Source organism: Dendrobium catenatum, unplaced genomic scaffold, assembly GCF_001605985.2.
Source record: "Dendrobium catenatum unplaced genomic scaffold, ASM160598v2 fragScaff_scaffold_390, whole genome shotgun sequence".
Classification (NCBI taxonomy): Eukaryota; Viridiplantae; Streptophyta; class Magnoliopsida; order Asparagales; family Orchidaceae; genus Dendrobium; species Dendrobium catenatum.
In genome coordinates this window covers 235039-254777 of record NW_021318852.1, presented here as the reverse complement: position 1 = coordinate 254777, position 19739 = coordinate 235039, and the positions used below count along the sequence as shown (strand labels likewise).

Here is a 19739-nt window from a genome sequence, read left to right as displayed (position 1 = left end):
TCGTGAAGCTCCTTAAGTGACATCCTATACTGAGATATCAAAATTGGGGATGTACCCAAAAATACATCATTATAAAACTTTATATCTTAATATGGAGACAAATTGACTAATTCCTTGGGAAACATATTCAAAGATTCCTACACTATCGGGACATCAGAAAAAGGAGCAATTATTAGGTCCTTTCACTGGATGTAGAGGAAGGTTCGGTTTTAGCCAAAAATAGGTAAAAAGTGCAAATACCGAGTTTTTTGAAAAACTCGGTATTTTTTCAAAAAACTCGGTATTTGCACTTTTTTAGGCAAAACCGAACCTTCCCCTAGGTCCTTGCACCGGACCAAATAAAAACTCCAGAAAAAGAACCAAAAAGTACACTCCACTCCTAGACTGACACTAAAAATATCATGTAACCCATATTTTATAATCTATCTAGTTTTATAGCAGAAATCAAAAAAGAAAAAATAACCTCAAACTCTCTAAAATATGTAGATTTTAGTGCCCAAAAATAAAGTGACTTACTTTTACAAACAATCATTTTAAGCTTCATATTGACTCAACTAGTTCATATTGAAAATAACATCAAATGTAAAAATAGGTAGTAAAATCAAATTGGATTTCCACTTCCTATAAGAAATCTCAATATCATAGAAACATACTCTATTAGCTATCATAATATCTTTGATTAGTAAAGAAATAGATAGAGAAAAGGGCAATAAAATTAAAGGCAAGTCTAGTAAATTTAAGAAATATTCATAAATAAATGAATGATTAACTCTATAATCATATAAAATATGGCATGGTTGAAAAAAAAAATGTAAGCAATACCTAAAACCATATATAGAGTATCTCGAGCCTCTTGTTGGGTTAAATTGTAAACTCGTGGCAATATTAAAGGCAAAGCAACAGAACTCCCTACACCTCATGATCCTCTAGAATGTTGAATTCCTCCTAATGGACCAACACTCATGACACAAAAAACCTTAGAATGTGATCAAGGTGGTATTATCCTTGGCCTAACAATGGATGATTTCCTAGAGCTATTAGCTCTCAAGTCAGAACGTCTATTAAAGACACCTTATAGACACTCAACAATCTTGTGTCTAAACTGACCACAACAAAACCTCCAGAGACATGTCCCATCATTATGCAACTAACAGACTCTGAATCGGAGGTCATTTGATTGGTTTTTGAAGTGTTTGAAAATTTGCTAAAAAAAGCTTTTAGGACTTGGCCTTTTAGTATTGGATTTTGGTTTCAAATTCTAAGATCTGGGTAGATCCTAAGGTTGAGATTCTAGGAGGATCCTAGAGTTTGGATTGGTGATTTAGAGTCAGGAATGGTCCAAGTGACCTCATACAAAAATGAGGTCAACAGTTGTTTCCTAGCAGACAGAGGAACAAATAATGTAACAATCCAAACTCTTAACTATCGAGATAATGTCTTCTTTGGCCTAAGAGCCTCACAATTTTATCTTGTTGGTGTAACATTCTAGTAGGTCACCCATCCCAGAATTTCTCCGGGATGAGCACGCTTAACTGCAGAGTTTTTTATAGAAATTCCAGCTATTACACCAAAAGTTGCCTTTATGTTTAAGGGTTTAGCTTTTATTTATTTTAGGGGTTTCACAATCTCCCTCATTTAAATAATTGATGTCCTCATCAACATCTTTATCTAAGAATCATCCACCATATATATATGATTTTAAATGTGACCCCTATAAGTTTAAGTGGTGGCTCCCATCATGTAATACTTTGTCTTATACATGATTCAAGAGGTGGCTCTCATAATGTAGAACTTTATCTTGTATGGAACTTAGTGACCATTTTTCGGCTTGTGTATTGCTCTGATACCATTTATAGCAGCCAAACTCTTAACTATCGAGATATTATTTGCTTTAGCCAAAGAGCCTCATGATTTTATCCTATTTGTGTAACTTCTCAGTAGATCACCCATCACAGAATTGCTCTAGGATGAGCATGCTTAATTGGGGTGTTTCTTACAAAAATTTTAGTCATTACAACACAAGGTGCCTCGATGTTTAAGAGTTTTGCTTTCATTTACTTAAGGGGTTTCACAAATAATATCCTAAATGTATCTGTAACTCCTCCCAAGTAATCAGGGTATTTGCATGACCTAGAAACTTATCCTTCTATTTTCTCAACCACCAATATTATGCCTCATCATCTAACAAAAATACAGCTAACATAACTCTCCTCTCATAAGGATAATGCATCTCATCCAAAGTTTTCTCTATTTTCATTAGCCAACCCTCAATCTCTTTAAGCTCATTGACACATGATAATCCAATAGACTATAATCTCATGAAATTTTATAAATATCTTTCCATGTCATCAAATTGGTTACTAAAAACCCTTGTATTAGCCATGTCTATCAATTATGTTACCAAACTTTCAATTTGAGAAACTATCTTAGAATTAATCTTAGGAGTTGTAACCTGAACTAAGCTATCTCACAAGAGCTTTAACCATTGGTCATATTTTAATCTGGCTAAGATGGGCCAACCATCTCAAAATATTGAATATAGCTGAATGCAACACATACATATGAAAAATAAAAAAAATGAGCACCCAAAACCATCTAAAAGTATCTCACTTCTATAGATTAAATCATATGGCTTTGTTAAGTATTGCTTCTCCAACCTTGCTCTGATATTAAAAAGCTTGTCACAACCTGACCCGATATTACCCGATATAATACATGTCATATAGTATCCGAATATGGCAAAACTCAAACCTTAAAATCCAATTGGAAAAGTACTAAAATAAAACTTCTAATTTAAACACACATAAAGACACTACTAAATACAAATAAAGAGAAAGAATAATGAATCTCAAAATAAATTTCTATTTATTATCCAAAAATACCTATACGATTTAAGATATGTACAATAGTGTTTGGCAACATACTACATAACAAAATAAAAGCCAAACCAACATAAATCAAAACTAATCAAAATATACATATAGCATTTGTTGAAGCTTGCTATCTAAAACCGCTCACCTAGCTCTTTACCCTTTCCCTAACTTGAAAATAAAAGCAAAAGTAGAAGTGAACTAGCACAACTCAATAGGCCATCATAGCCTAAAATAGAAATAATAATTTAAACCAAAAGAACTAAAAATATTATGCTGTAATAATAAACTGAAGTATTGTACGAAAAGATAAAATTGAAATATATACGGATATTGAATGCATTTAATTAATCAATGAGTTGTACTAAATTGAAATATAAATAAATGTATTATAATAATTTTCAAAATATTCGTCAGGGTTTAGCATCATAGCACATCTCATATTAAAATATTATCTTAGTAGCCCACTGGCTTCGGCATAACATCACATGTTATCTTAAAATCTCACCTGGGTAGCCCACTAGCTCCGACATAACGTCACTGTCATATTAGAATTCCTCCTCGGCAGCTCACCGATTCATGCATAATAGAATCTCACATCAGTAGCCAACTAACACCGGCATAGCATCATATCACATCATATTTCTTTCCTATTTTTAATGCATTTTATTAATTAAATGAGAGTTAGACTAAATTTAGAAATTATTAAAATGCCTCAATGGTAGGCAATAGAAAATCCTATAGAGCAGAAATTCATTTTTTTTTTAAATTAATCAAATTATCAAAGATCATATATAACAATATTTGAGGCATTAATTGAACTAAAGCACTATTTTTAGATGTAAAAATAAAATTTTGAATTCGTAAAAAATTATTTTTTTCAAAATCATTTGGCAAAAATTTTATAATAAATAATTAAAATGTTCATAATCTCAATCTCTATAACATATAAATGTTATGCGATGAAAGTTTTAATTAAAAAAAGTTGTCCTCATTTTTTGATAATAAAAATACAAATTTGATCGAAAAATTCTAAAAATATCAAGTCATTGAGAACTGAAATAGGTAAAACATAATCTACCTCGAGAAGAACAAAATTTTCAACCGAGCCAACGAAAAAAAAATGGCTCAATGTGCGTAAAACCTAGCTTTTCTTCTTCTCTCTGCTCTCATTTCTCTCAGCTTCATTTTTTCTCTTTTTAACGAAATGGCTTATGCTTCATTTGGTTGGGTGATTTTACGACTTGTTCATTTTTAAAATGGTAAAATTAAATTTTATTTTTTGTTTGGTAAAACTTCTTTCCCTTCACACGTTCTCAAAACTGGTGTTTTATGTGGAAACGTGAAAGCTACAACTGAGTGCCTCTTTTATAGCGGTCAATGATCTCCTCTCCTATTTTCTCTATTTTACCCTCGCACGTACACACGACATCGTCTTCTTCTTCGCCACTACAATTTCTCCACATAATGAATAGAGATAAAAAAGTTTGCATCCCATTAACGGCCATTATGCCTTCAACGAGGCTTCAACATCGCATCCCATTCGCACGGACATAAATCACCTACAACAGCTTCCATGGTGTCCTCCTGCCATTGCATAGCGTCTTGATTGAGAATCCCTAGCCGATACTTCCACAAACCGACTGCCATTCGCACGTAAGAGCTCCGATCTCCTTATCTTAGCCACAACTTCAGCCTCTTTCAATGACATTTTTCCCCTTTTATGGAATCTGACAAGTGGAGGAAGGTCGTGTCTGGTGAGTTCACCCCCTAATCTTTGTATTTGTTGTATGCTCATAGCTTCACCTACAATAAGATTGCTCTTGAAAAAAAAAAAAAAATTGGTCAAAAGGTTTATGAAGGTAAACTTGAATTATGAAGGTCAACCTTAGAGTCTAAAGGTTTTCGCTTGAGTAGATCTAAAACTGAATATATGGAATTGTAATTTTAGTAGCAATAGACCTAGTGAGGGGATTGTGACTTTGGCGATCAAGATATTAATAAGAGTACACGTTTTGGATATCTTGGATCTATTGTTCAGAGTGATGGTAAAATAGATGGAGATATTATCAGCAGAATTCAAGTTGTATGGTTGAAGTGGAGGAATGCTTCGAGATTGTTGTGCGATAGAAAATTCCCCCTCAAACTTAAGGGAAAATTCTATAAGAAGGTGGTGAGACCTGCAATGCTCTATGGTGCTGAATGTTGGCCTTTAAAAGAGAAGCATAATACTAAGTTAAGTGTTGCAGAGATGAGGATGCTTAAGTGGATGAGTGGCTTTACCCTTAGAGATAGGATATGAAATGAGCATATACTTGAAAATATTGGAATAGCTCCAGTGGAAGATAAGATTAGAGAGTCTCATTAGATGGTTTGGCCACATTAAACGGAGGCCTTTCGATGACCCTATTAGGAAAGTTGAGGTACGTATTAGATTTGATTTATTTTAAGAAAGGTAGAGATAAACCTAAAAAAACTTGGTTATAAAATATTAGAAATGTTCTTTCTTTATTAGATTTAAATGAGAATTTGACTTTTAACAGGACACAATGGAGAAAAAAGATTCATGTAGTCAACCCCACGTAGTGGGACTAAGGCTTAATGTTGTTGTTATTGTTGTTGTAAGGTTTATGAGATTTACTTGACGCTGGATATTCACTGCAACGAGATTTTCTTAAGCCATATCCAGAGATGAGATATCATATACCAGATTTCTAACGAGGAAGTCGAATTACTGCAGGCCATCCCAAGGTCTTTATTTGGAGGCATTCCTCATTAAGAAGTGTAATAGAACGACATTTGGTGTATGGAAAAAGAAATGGAGAATTCTATGAGATATGCCGAACTATTCTTTCAAAAAACAACAGCTTATTGTAGTGGCTACAATGACATTACATAACTACATAAGAAAACATAACTCAAGGATTGATCCAGAATTCGAGGAATATGATGCCGATGAAAATTTTGTTCATCCGGAGGCACATGAGTTCCAAGTTGAAGAAGAAGTTGAAGCCTTAGGAAGTACGACTTGTTTTGTAGAGTTGCTTGATGGTGAAGGTACGAACGATATGGCTAAAATTAGAGAGACTATTGCAATGCAATTATACAGTTGTAATAGGCAGGACATTTACCTTAAAGTTTTTTATATTTAAATATACTATAAATAATTATTTATAAAGCTAGTATAAATATAACTGTAAATGATTGATGATATACTTATAATATATTCTTATTTTATTTCAGTCCCTAATGAAAATTGAGGTTCATCAAATATGACTTTCTCCGAAGTAAAGCATGAGAGGACAATAGTTTAGTTTTGTTGTTTGGTAGATGTAATTTTCATGTACTTTTACTTGCTTATTTAGATCTCATTATGCCTTTGTACTCCTATCCCTGTGATATGTGGTTGTTGCATTCTATAGTATTTGGTAAACTTAAACATTAATAAGTTTGATTTTTATTGATGCCAATGGTTGATTGTTAACAAGATATCACTGCAGTTATGATTACTAAAATTCTTCTTAGTTACAAGCAGATCAAAATGGAACTCATGATGCAGACTTCTTTTGGAACCATGCATTCTATTTTTTTTTTTATAATTGCAGCTCCATTTTTGCTATTTATTTGGGATTCAGATGTGAAAAAAAAGTAAGAAAAAATTGCAGGAGACATGTAGCATTGCTGTGGTATCTATGTAGAGTGGATTTGTGAATCGTTACAGACGTGTAAACTGATGCTCATGCTGTGGATTTTTTTACATATCCGAATTTTGATGCTAAAGATGTTGTTACTAGGACACTGTTGAGCCGAAGGACACTGGTTTTTGAATGACTACAATGGAGTTGAGAAAGTTATTAGATATGTTCTTGAACTTGAGTCCCCTCAAATTTGTAACTGGTATTATCAATCTTTTAAAGTAGAGATATGTTCTCACGGAGAGTTTCTAGCCAGCTTGAAATTTTCTAGGCTTTTTTAAACAGGATTGTAGCATTGCAAGGTGCGTGTGTAACTATATAACACAATTATTATTATTTGAGCAAAAAGTTGATATAGGCAATTTTATTCGTATGTATTTTAAATTTAGTGAACTTAACAAAATAATATATAGGAGTATAAAAAAATACTCAAATGAGAAAAGTTGGATTCATATTGTTTTGTTTAGTAAGCAACATAGCTAGGTTCTAGCATTAATTTTTTATACTCTTTTTTTTTTAATGAATGTGTGAGGTTATATAGATATGAAATTATATAAATTTAATTTATATTAATCAAGAAGTTGTTTATTTAGGGGTTATGTACATCCTATCATATAGGGCTTTATAAGGAGCCCTTCTTATGATGGACTGATAATTATTGTTATATGTAAACTTTATCAATGGAATGTGATACTCCAAACTATCCCCAAAGTCCAAAATCTAAATAATCTCCAATATATGAATAATCTTTTCAAACTATCCATCTATCTGTGGATGAAAAGTTATAATGAAGTTGCCCATAGAAACAATGCAAGTTCGGACTCTGTTACTGCAGCAAACATTTTGTCCTCAGCTATTAAACTCTCTAATCCATTTCTAGATACCTGGGGTGCTAATCTCCTTAGTGAGTTCCAAAATACTTGGCACCCTCCACCGCTAGGATGGATTAAGATTAATATTGATGCGTCTCTCCTACTTTCAAATAGTGCTGGAATTGGAGGTATCTTTAGATATTACAAAGGAAGATTATTACTTGCCTTTGGGGAAAGAAGAATTCATTGGGATATAGCTCAACTTGAGATGGATGCTGTGATGTCAATTAGAAAGTTCATTCAACCTTGGATGATTGATAGCAAAGGAGTAATATATAATTGTAGGTGATAACCTCAACATTATCAAGTTTATTCAAAATTCTTTGAATAAGGCTAAGTGGCAAAGCTACAACTGGATAGATGAAGATCTTCTATTCTTGGCCGACTTCAATAAGGTAATTTTTCATCATACTCATAGAGATTGTAATAAAGTAGTCAACCTTTGTGCTACTTTGGCTTTAGAGAACAACTTTTGTTTTGATAGTTCTTATTTTGCTAGCATCCATTCTTCTCTTAGTTCTTTGTTGAAGAAGGAATGTGAGCCTTTGCTTTAGCTTGTATCTAATTTTTTGTTCTTAATTGCAATTTTCAAAAAAAAAAAAAAGAAAAAAGACCAACCAAACGAGGCCTTAAACGAATAGAGAATGAACTTAAGTGCTTTTTGATATTTTTAATAATTTTTTTATATAAAATATTCAAATGACGTAACTATAATTATGTAAATTGTTTGAATTAGTTTAAAATCTTTTTATATCTTCAAATATGATAATAAAAAAATTATGAATAAATATTTATATATTAGCAAAACATGTCTAGAATGATTGAGTGAAATCAGTTTGCAAAATAAACACGTAACATTTCCAAAAATCCTAGTTGTTTCTACATATGTCAATTTCTTAGAGAATTGTTCCAATACCCAAAAATCATGAAACATTTATTATAATTCGAGAACAATATGATCTATGTTTTACAAAGACGATTTATAATTTAGACTTCTAATGACTCTCGAAATTTTTTTTAATTGCTATAGATTAAAATTTAAAGGTTATAATAGTAGGTTAGTTGAAATTAGATTTTATGGGTTGACATCATCAAATGGATAATAATTCATTCTAAACGAGTGCTAGGTGAATCTAAAAGCCCTAAGTGGATCATATAGTGGCTATAGAAGTAGTCAGAACTTTGAATATTTTGAACTTCGATGTGCTTCTATAGACAGAAAAAAAAGAGGTAATAATTAATGTATATTTATAGATTTTGACTAGGTTAATTCCTTATCTAAAAGTATCCAAAAATATTTATTGTTCTTAATGAGAAGTAGATTGCATCATCTCCTAATAAAAAAGTGATGAGACAAAGCTTCCTCTAAATGCAATTTGGAACTACTACTATCAAGAAGTTTGTGAAAAGATTCAACCGCTTAGATGTTGACTAGCTAAATGGTGTTTAGGAGTCCTCTCTACCCTATTCATGGATCTAAGAAGATATGGGACCCAAACTCATGAGAAGAGACTATACCAACTCAATTTAGTTTGATTTGATTTAATCATTTAGAGGCTAATTATGAAAAATCACAAGATTTTGGCCTAATTTGATTTATCTCAATGTCATTGAGCTTCATCTTTCAACTATAAATTATTAAAATCAATTTCTAGATGATCTCCAAAATAAGTTTTTCAAATTGATTTTAAGTTTTATCACCTAAATTTTGTATAAAAATTTGTGCTTATTAGATCCTTTTTGCAACCCATATCATTTATCCCCATCTTTTTTAACACTAATGATTGTAAGTCTAAAAATAATCTTAGACTATTAAGGAAATTTCAAGGCTCGACCAATCTCTAGGCATTAACATGAACTTCTCTTGGAGGCTATGAACTAAGATTTTTCCCCTTAAGACTAAGATTACATATGGTTGATTGGGCTAGCCTAGGCAAAACCATGATCCACCTAGGATAAAACCAAGCAATCTGGTGGGATGAACCGACCGAAAAATCATGAGTACTAAATGATTCCTTCTACCCTTCAATAGTATATAAACTACACCCACATTTGTGAAAAAATCTACATCAAAGGCTATAACCTTATAATGAATGAAATTGAAATATATGAAGATGAATATCACATTCAAAGCAAAAATATTAATCCCATTTCTTAACAAAATAATTATCACCAGTGCCCTTCTTTGTCGTTCTCTTACTGCCCACAATCAAATAGGAGACTGAATAGCTAGGCAAGGGCAACCACAAGATCATAAAACAAAGAAAAATGATTTGATAGAGATCTTCTTCCTGCTAATTTCTAGATGATCTCTATCATTTTTCTTACTGCCCACAATATAATACGAGAATAGCTAAAGTTCAAAATTTTAAAAAGAAAACAAATCACACTAACAGCAAACTTTATTTGCCTGGTTATATCTCAACACAGCAACCTTACTTGCCCTGACGCCTTAGTTTGCTACTTGACCGAGCCGTTGAGAATATTGCCACTCTCAAATAGTCCATACCAAGGACGCGTCTTTTCTCCGAATCCTACACGGCTTATAATTATTTATTGCTTTGCCCATTAATGCCATTGCTCCAATGCTTGCAAATTTCTTGCCTTCAAAATTTTCAGATGGTTGAAATGCCACTGATGCAACTGGCCTTAATGCAGTTGGAGATGCTGCTTGACTATGATTACAGCGCCATCTCCTAATCCATGCTTGTAAAGCCTTTTCTGTATCACCTGTAGAAGGGCTATCATTTTCTGAGAATGTCATAGTTCTATCACACTTGTGATCTTCCATTGATCTGTTGTGCATTCTACTACTGCTCATATTCTGCAATTCACTGGAAGAATCAACGCACTTTTTGAACATTTTAGTGCAGAGAGTAAGAGTTTCAGATTGGTTATGCTGGAGACGCTTAACCCATGTGCTGCGTGTTTTTACGAGATTATTGGAGCCCGAGAAATCTACTGTCCTTTCGACACTTGCGCTGGTTGTTCTTTCTGTTGAAGGATGCTGCTCTACTCCATCAGTAGTTCCAGTCTCTATATTTCTGCAAGGAGCTTCGGCTGCCAGCGAAGGCGATGTACAGTTGCATTTTCTCAGATTTGGAGATGCAACACACTGTCAAGTCATGAATGGGAATTATATCGCGTTGATGATTTACAAAAAAACCAAACTCATATCAGAATTTCATTACAAAAGGAATTGAAGAAACTGGTGAACATTTGAACGATCTTTATATGATAAGAGTTGGTTGATCAGGATTACAGACACTTGCACAAGTTCTATACCTGATGCGATGCGGCTAAGTATTCATTTGGTTGCTTGTAGATCAAAAATATGTTATACGAAATTATGATTATAGTTTCACTCATTATATGGGTGATAATGAAACCATCACTTTTGATGGAACTTCATGGTGTTTTTAGATTTTAAAGCCAACATAGATTCCCAACTGCATTCAACAAAATGACAAAATCAATTAATTCTTTATTTTTCAAAACAAATTTTCTAACTCCAAGCACGAATTAGAAATTGGAATGACTGATTAATCGCATATAAATAACAAATAATAAGAAGAACCAAGTCAATATGTTGGCATTGGTCAAAGGAGGCTATTATTGGCATAGTATGCAAAAAAAAAAAAAAAAAAAAAAAAAAAAAAAAAAAAAATCACCAATCGCCTAAACAACAGTACATATAGCAAATAATTGTTGAACTAATCAGGCATTTCTTGAAGTCAATTTTGAAAGCATTTCCTATAGGTGTACCTGTATTTTATCATTGTTGCATGTCAGGACATTCGTGCTGTTAGAGAGAGAGAGTTTGTTGTCTTAGCATTTGAACGAAGATCTATCATACACATAGATAAGATAGGAATATAAGAATTATAAAAGATGCCTGAATTTTGGCATGAACAACATAGGAAAGAAAAAAATTATGGGGGCTGGCCTAGTTAAAATAATTCTATTATCGTTTATCATTGGTTACAAATATGGATAACTCTTCATTCCGTGTTTTTCACTAACGGAAACAGAAATTTGACAAAAAATTAGATAAAAACTTTATATTTGAAAATTGAGATAGACGTAACGTGACCTACACCAAGATGAATAAGTTTCCCAACTGAGTAGATGGACGAAAACAGCTTAAAGTCGTCCAAAATTGGATTTCTATTTTCTTTGGTCATCTGTTAGCCGAATGGAGGAATAAAATGGCATTAAGAAAATGCTTTAGAGTGGAAATAGTTTTTTTTTTTATAATAAGATTTTATTTTCTAATTATTACATTTTTTAACATAAAACTTACCTAAATTCTTATGTCTTCCAATCTGGAATTAAAAAATTACGGAAAAATATTTATAAATTATCTAAGCAAGTCTGGAACATTCTCGTGAAATCGGTTAACAAAATGGATGCTTAATGGTCCCAAAATTCTCATAAGTGCCAATTTCTTACGAAATTTCGTTAGTGCTAAAAAATTATGAAAAAATTAGGGTACTATATATGTTATGGTGAAGATGGATTGTGATTTGGACCTATAATAACTCAAACGAGAATGAGTTAAAATAAACATGGATACAACTGTCTCATCTCATATTCCTTCTCCCAAGTAGCCTCTCTGGTTGTCATGTTCTTCCACTGCACCTTGACTATCAGAATATGTTTTTTCTTTAATTTTCTCACATCATATGTTAGAATCCTATCTGATTATTCCCTATAGTGTAGATTCGAATAAACATCAACATCTTCAGCAGATAATCTCTTTCCAGAATTAGATACCCACTTTCTCAAAGAAGATACATATGATACATTATGTATATCGGATATATTATCAGATAACAATAACCTGTAAACAAAACTACCAATCCTCTCAATGATATCAAAATGTCTAATATATCTTAGAATGAGCTTGCTGATTTTCTCAAATCTACTAACACCTTTCATATGGCTGATTTTAACATAAACAAAGTCGTCAATCTGAAACCCAATCAACCTGTGTTTCTAATCGTGATACTTCTTCTGCCTATCCAGTGCAAATTTCAATCTTTTTATGATCAAATGAATCTTTGTTATAGTGTCATCCACAAAGGGTGGCCCTATCACCTATCTATCTCTCACCTCTATCAAAGTCAAAGGAGTTCTACACTTTCTATTATACAGAACTTCATAAAGAGTCATACCTATGATGTACTGATAACTATTATTATATGCAAACTCTATCAGAGAGATATGATCCTTCAAACTATCCCCAAAATCGGCATGATCATGGGTTGGTTCATTTGGTTGAATGATAGTGCCACAGGAGAATATGAGCAAGAAAACACAAGTGGAAAGGCAATTGAGTATACGGACTTGAGAGCACCCAACCCGGCATGATCATGGGTTGTTGACATCATAGTAACATATGAAATAAAATTACATTACGTCCAAAACATAAGAAAATAAAAAAAATAAAAAAAAAAACAAATCTTGACCGCATCAACTATAGTAGGGTGATGGAGGTCAAAGAAATGCAATAATGATTGGAGGACTATAGTCAGACGACGGTAGTCGGGGAATCATAGTTGGGCAAAAATGGTCAAAAGATCATAGTTTGAAACCTAAGGTAGATGGACATTAGTTGTGCGATTGCATTCAAAGAACCATAGTTGGGTGATGGTGGTTGCAGAAGCATAATTGGGATATATGGAGTTTGAAGGATCAGAATTGGGCTCCAATTGTTGGAGGACCATCATCGAGTGATGAAGATAGAAGGTCCGTAGTTGGGCAAGGGTGACTAGAGGGTCATAGTTGGACAATGATGGTAAAAGGCCGAAGGTCCGATGGTGTTGGTTGGGCGGCAATGGTTTGACGATGGTGGTCAAGCAACAAAGGTCCGATGGCGGAGATCGAGTGACAACCAGATGATGGTGGTGCTCCAGTGCAGCTCCAAAACTTTTCAGGCCTTTGAGCTCTCTTGAATCTCTAGAAAAATGTCTTAACTCTTGACTCTCTTTCACATAGAGTGGAGCCTAATCATAAATTTTGGAGCCTAATCATAAATTTTGGAGAATAACATAATAAAAATGGTGGGAATCTTGAGCACTCCATCGAACAACCTGTATTCATTCTGTTGATCATAGAGTGAATGATCATTATTTAAGTGTCTTAATGTTTTCAGAATCATGTCATGATTATGGTGTAGAATGTTGGCCATTAAAAGAGAAGTATAATACTAAGTTAAGTGTTGCAGAGATTAGGATGCTCAGGTAGATGAGTGGATTTACCCTTAGAGACATGATAAGAAATGAGCATATACCTGAAAAGGTTGGAGTAGTTACAGTGGAAGATAAAATTAGAGAGATTCTCATTCAATGGTTTGGTCACATAAAACGACGGCCTTCTAATGACCCGATTAGGAAAGTAGAGGTATTAAATTTGACTTAAATTAATAAAGGTAGAGGTAGACCTAAAAAGACTTAGTTAGAAAATATTAAAAAAGATATTCTTTATTAGATTTAACAGAGAATTTGACTTTTAACAGGACACAATGAAGAAAAAGGATTCATGTAGGCGACCCACGTAGTGGGAGAAAGGCTTGATGTTGTTGTTGTTGTAATGTTTTTAGAATAAAGCAATGTTGGGCTCGTTGGATTCTTCTCGTCGAGATGATCGATTTGACAATAAACATGAAAGATTTGGAAATCTTCTCATCATCCAATGAAAATCTTGAAGCTTTCAATTACACTTCAAGTGCTTGATTTGGGCTCATCCGGATTTGGATTAGATTACTTATGATATCATTGGGTTCATCTCGTTTGCCTATAAGTTTGCTCAAATTGGAGTTTGGATGGCCCTAAATATAATTTTAAAAGTTGTTAATTCAAATATGCATCATAGTTCATGTATGATATAGCCAATTTTCAATGATGTATCAATCATTATATTTGCTCAAAATGTTATCAGAATAATTCAGCATACATGAGCTAACTCTACGTAATTTTCCATTGAAGTATCTCGCATGCATGCCTTCAAAAAATTAAAATTTCCATATAACAGAACAACATTGAATTTCGCTTCAAGCAAGCAATGCAACGTACTTCAACATAAAATACTTCTGAAAAGGCATAGCGCATTATGCAAATTGATTTGCCGCTTTATAGTTGAATTCTATATATTTAATGAGGCTTACGAGATAATGAAACAAAAACAAAGAATTTGAATGCACCGCCTATAAATCAAGTTTAACCAAAAAAACTAAGCAGTTAAACATTTGAAATTACAAATAACATTCACGACCTGTAGTTTACAGAAAATGCATACCGTTGGTGGTCTGGAAAATGGTTTTCCTGCAAAACAAATAGTATGCTATTAGGAAGCAAGAATTCTTAAGAAAATGAATAATTAGCCAAAAATATTCCCTTAGTTAAACTGACCAAACTAGTCTGTTCCTCAAGTTTTAAGAATATTAATTATGCACACACTTTCTGAGCCTAAAATAGGAAGGATCTTCATGAGCCAGTTTCGAAAAACTTGAGGAATGTATAGTCAGGTTCAAAAAATCAATACAGAAAGCAAATTGGCTTTGGAAAAATATACCTAGTAGAGAACTTGATCTATGAGGACTATGGTACACTGAACCAGCCTTAGTAAACGACTCCTTATCTTCCCCCATGAAGTGAGTGCCAATGCCACCAGGGCCTCTCCTACCCTCAACACTTGTGACATTTACAAAGGGAACTATAGTAATCTCTTTCTGGCCGTAATTTTGGTTGGTTGGTGTGATAAATTTTTCGGAAAGAGCATTATCATTAATATGAGTCAATCCAGAGTCTCCCATCATCAGTTCTCTATGGCAGTGGTCCAAGCCCATCTCATCTACAACCAACAAAGAATTTATTGGACTAGATAATCTGTGAAATCCTTCTCCACTTCCTACAGACTTCAATGTTCGGCAAGATCTAGGTTGACTCACATCTTGCATTTGGCACTTGGGTATCTTACTAGGCCAAAGGTGCGTATCGGAATCATCTGGCTGGCTAAGTCTTTTCTGGCCAACCAACCACCTGTGCGATGACTCATCTTTTATACTATTTTCTTGTTCTTCAGTTGAAGAATGACATGGAAAGTCATTTGGATTGGACTCACTGAACACAAGGGTGGATCCATCCTTCGAACTCTTCCACAGAATTCCAAAACTTGTAGGCATTGAGTCAATGTTGTTTTTACTTACTGCTGTTATGAATTTGTTATTAGAGAAACAACACCATAACTTGCGCTTCATCCAACTCAGATTTGTGTTTTCTGGAACTTTGTAAGCATAATTAGGCTGAAAACCCTCGCAAGGCCTCATTGCATTTTCAGTGTTATCAATCATATTATTGGCTGCATGCCAACTGCCAGGTGTTAATTCTACGAAACTTGAAGTAGCTGTTGATTCACACACTGGTAACTTTACCTTCTTCATTTTAACAAACATGGAGCCACAAGTAGATTTTTTCCTGGAAGCCATTATAGTCTCCATTTTCTTGTTGATCTCAAACATAGGAAAATGTTCAAAATCTGACACATTAGCATCTATATTCTGGAATTGATATGAAGCCGAAGCTTTCCATTTTAAAGAAGATTCAGCTAAACTCTCGGCAGATACTCTTTCGAAAAAAGTAATTTCATCATCAAATAGCTCCAAATCCCTTCTGGTTGAAGATTTATCTGTAATTCTAAAATTTTTCCATCCACCTTCAATGGTTTCGTCAGATTGGAGAAAATGTGATACTAGATCCACATTCTCAGCAGTCGAGCTTAATTTACCCACGTATCCGCCACTATATCTTTGATTCATGTCAAAACTTAGAAGTTTGACTTCTTTAATTTTCACTCTCTCAACTGCTAAAAAGTCATGTTCTTTAAATTGATCAACTACGTTTCCTACAAGAGCTGCATTATGATTTTCCCAACCTTTAGAGGATGAGCTTCTGCATGCTTGAATCCAACGAGCCATCCCTTTTCCCATGTAAGGATGTGAAGAAGCATTAGCATTTGTATCACTAAAAGCAACCCCCAAACCTTCACCTTGTTCATTTGTTTGTGCAGCATGGTCTGACATCATAAACGTATCAAGTCTCTTCTCTTCAATATCAGCCTTCACAAGGTGAAAACCAGATATCATACTTAGATAAGGCATCTCTTTCTTCAGAAGACATTCATAGCACAACAGCAATCACACAACAGTCAAGTAATCATTAAGATTTCATTTAAGGAATCCCTACAAACAATGTTTGAGAGGAGAAAGGAAAACAAGTGAAAAAAAAAAGGGAAATGAAAAGGTTCTTCTAGCTTCTAAGTTCTAAATCACCAGAAATATGAAGATGTCAGATTTTAAAATGCCTTAGTAGCTTTTAACTTATATTGAGAATCAACAATTGAATGTATTGAAATTCATCATAAGGAGCTTGAAATATAATACTAAGAGAATAACAAAAGGAGGAATCACAAGGAAATCCCATGATGTAAATTATTTTTGTGTTAAAATAGACAACATTGTTCAAATTGGTATTGAATTTCCTTTGGTTTCAATTTTTTTCACAAATAAGAATAATTGAATAATTGTTATTAAACCTCTGTGAATAGTTTCCATTATCATTTAATTATTTTATTTCTCCTCACCTTTTTCCCATAAACTCGTACGCCTATTAAGACAAGCCGACATTGAACTTCTCATTACAGAAGTTGCACAACGCTAGCCTAATGGCAGGATCCCTTGCAACAAATTGGACGACACATATCATTTTTTATCGAATTAAAGAAAAGAAAAAGGTTGGCAGACCAAACAGTTGATAATAGAACGAAAAACAAAAACAAGAGATGCACTGGTCTCATTCCTAATCAAAGGAGTTAAAAATAAGGAGAGATTAGGAATAAAAATAAAATGGCACAATGTTACACAACGCATAATTTTTTGACCAAATATATCATCTGAAGATGACGAAAGGAACCTGTTGAATGAACATTTTCCAACCAAAAAAGGCACAATAGAAGCAACTAGAAAATATCTCAACCAGTGTTTGTCAACATCCCATGAGCAACAACAGATAAAGGATAATAAAATATCCACATAGCAGTTAGACAATTCAAAATGTCAAGCAGAGCCTTAAAAGAAATCGATTAAGAAAAAGGTAAAATAGTTTGCAATGTCAAGCCCAATAAAAGAGTTGGGAAAAGGATAATAATGGTGATGATGATGTTAATATTGGGCTGATTGAAGAATGCATAAGAACAGAGAGAGGCACACAAAAAAATAAATTGATATTTTGATAAGAATAAAATGCAATAAATATAAGAAATTCATGGATATGACAATACAAAAACCAGCTGGAGAATCGTGAAAACATAAAAAAGTCATGCAAGGGTTCAGCAAAAGGCAAAAAAAAAAAAGACAATAAACAATAGATTTACCTTGTGTTAATTAGACCATGAAATAATTTCTCCACATGAAGCTACTCCATGCTTATGCACATTTCACGTATAGAGGCACAGCTATAGATCTTCATCCCTACTAAATCAGTACACTCTTAGATGAAGACTCCACGAGATCCAGAGCACAGAGGAAGCAGATCAAAGTTACAAACACTAAACACAACCATTAGGCAACAAACCAAAAAGCTCAACTCAAATCAGCGTAAAATGAATCTCAGCTCCAAGTGTAAGAACATAAAGTCTCAAAGCTTTAAAAGGAACAACTTGAAAGCACTGGCTTTAAATTACCTTAGACATGGAAGAGAAAGAGATGAAGCTCGAAAGCCAGCTCTACCTGCGATGGCGACTAAAGCAGGATAACCGACATCATCTCGTACGTGAAGGCGCGCAAAAGGTCCACGATTTCTCTCAGAGGCCAAGAGATTCACATCCTCAAGCAAATCATAAAAAGGATACTTACGAGGGCATGAGCAAAAGCAAAAGCCTTGCCCACGCTACGAGTTCTGAGCCACGCATTTCGAAGCTAGTGACAAAAATTTTATTTAGAATAACATTGTACGGCCGTACTCACATAAAAAAATAATATATGAATATGCTTAAATGATATAAAATATAGTTGTTGGATCCTCTAAAATATAGAAATATAAAATTTAACTTCTTAATTTTGTACGAATATTCAACACATAATCAAACAAAAAGAGGGGGTGGAGTATTTATAAGAGCAATCAAAATTTTTACATTAAAAAACTGAAAATGGGAAAAACCATTGGGTCTACCCTAATTTGAATAAATCACTAGTATTTAAAATTGATTATAAATGAGGCCCTTCATTGGAGGGAAGACATTGACTTGATGTAACAAATATACATCATATAGAATACATTACATGATGGAAATTAGAAGAATTATTATTGATATGTTCGTTTGGTTAGCAAGACCATAGTTGGTGGGCGACGAATGTCAGAAAGATCGAATTTGGGTGACGGTGATCAGAAAGATTGTAATCGGTAGGTGACAGAGGTCAGAATGATAGTTATTTGGTGAAAAAAGTCAGAAGGATTGTAGTCGACGGGGGACAAAGGTTGGAAGGATCATTGTTTAGCAGTGGAGGTCGGAAGGACCGTAGTCGGCAGGTGATGGAGGTCGGAAAGACAGTTGTTTGACGATGGAGATCAGAAGGACTATAATCTAACGATGGATGTCAAAAGGATTGTAGTCAGTAGATGATAGTGGTTAGAAAAGACCATTGTCTGGTGTCGAAGTTCGGAAACCATAATCTGGCGACTGAGGTCGGAAGGACCATAGTCAGCTGGCAATCGTGGTTACAAAGGTAGTTGTCTGATAACGAATGTTGGAAGGACCATAGTCTGGCGACGAATGTTGGAAGGACCATAGTTTGGCGATGAAGGTCAGAGTGACTATAGTCAACAAGCGATAGTAGTTAGAAAGATCATTATCTAGATATGGAAGTTGGAAGGACCATAATCTCCCGATGGAGGCCGGAAGGACTGTAGTAAGCAAGAGACAGTGGTTGGAAAGACCGTAGTCTGGCGACGCAGGTCGGAAGGACCATAATATGGCGACGAAGGTCAGAAGGACCGTAGTCAGCAAGCGATAGTGGTTAGAAAGACTGTTGTCTGTCGACGGAGGTTGGAGTGACTATAATCTAGTGACGGAGGTCAGAAGGACCATTATTAATGGGTAATAGATGCTGAAAGACTATTGTATGACAATAGAGATCAGAAGGACCATAGTCTAGGAGAGATAGTGTTCATAAATACCATTATTGGGTGACGGAGGTCGAAAGAACCGTAGTCTAGCTACGAAGGTCAGAAGGACAATAGTCGACA

General features: G+C 34.0%; 1 protein-coding gene and 1 long non-coding RNA gene across 8 annotated transcripts; one reads left to right on the top strand and one right to left on the bottom strand.

Annotated features, from left to right (window-relative positions):
* The first annotated feature begins 4290 nt into the window (after positions 1–4290).
* Positions 4291–6334, top strand: LOC114579434. The gene is made up of 2 exons (XR_003700408.1): positions 4291–4627; positions 6114–6334. It is a non-coding gene; the product is annotated as an uncharacterized LOC114579434 (long non-coding RNA).
* Positions 6335–9542: 3208 nt separating this feature from the next.
* Positions 9543–18374, bottom strand: LOC110112241. 7 transcript variants are annotated; one of them, XM_020844418.2, is made up of 5 exons: positions 18224–18374; positions 17869–17965; positions 15013–16555; positions 14713–14762; positions 9543–10552 (listed from the first exon to the last, which is right to left on the bottom strand). In XM_020844418.2, the coding sequence occupies exons 3-5, from the start codon at positions 16520–16522 to the stop codon at positions 9932–9934; spliced, it is 2181 nt and encodes a 726-aa protein (XP_020700077.1). In that variant the 5' UTR covers positions 16523–16555; positions 17869–17965; positions 18224–18374; the 3' UTR covers positions 9543–9931. The 7 variants fall into 7 exon arrangements, with proteins under 7 accessions (XP_020700077.1, XP_020700056.1, XP_028549787.1 ...); XM_020844397.2 differs by having other exon boundaries at positions 17869–18042; positions 18178–18346; XM_028693954.1 differs by having other exon boundaries at positions 17869–17968; positions 18178–18346.
* Positions 18375–19739: the final 1365 nt, after the last annotated feature.

Coding starts and splice junctions, on each gene's coding strand:
- LOC110112241 (XM_020844418.2), bottom strand. CDS start 16,522: ATGATGTCAGACCATGCTGCACAAACAAATGAACAAGGTGAAGGTTTG. Junction 14,763..15,012: donor TAGATCAAGTTCTCTACTAG/GTATATTTTTCC, acceptor TTTGTTTTGCAG/GAAAACCATTTTCCAGACCA. Junction 10,553..14,712: donor GCATTTTCTGTAAACTACAG/GTCGTGAATGTT, acceptor ATGACTTGACAG/TGTGTTGCATCTCCAAATCT.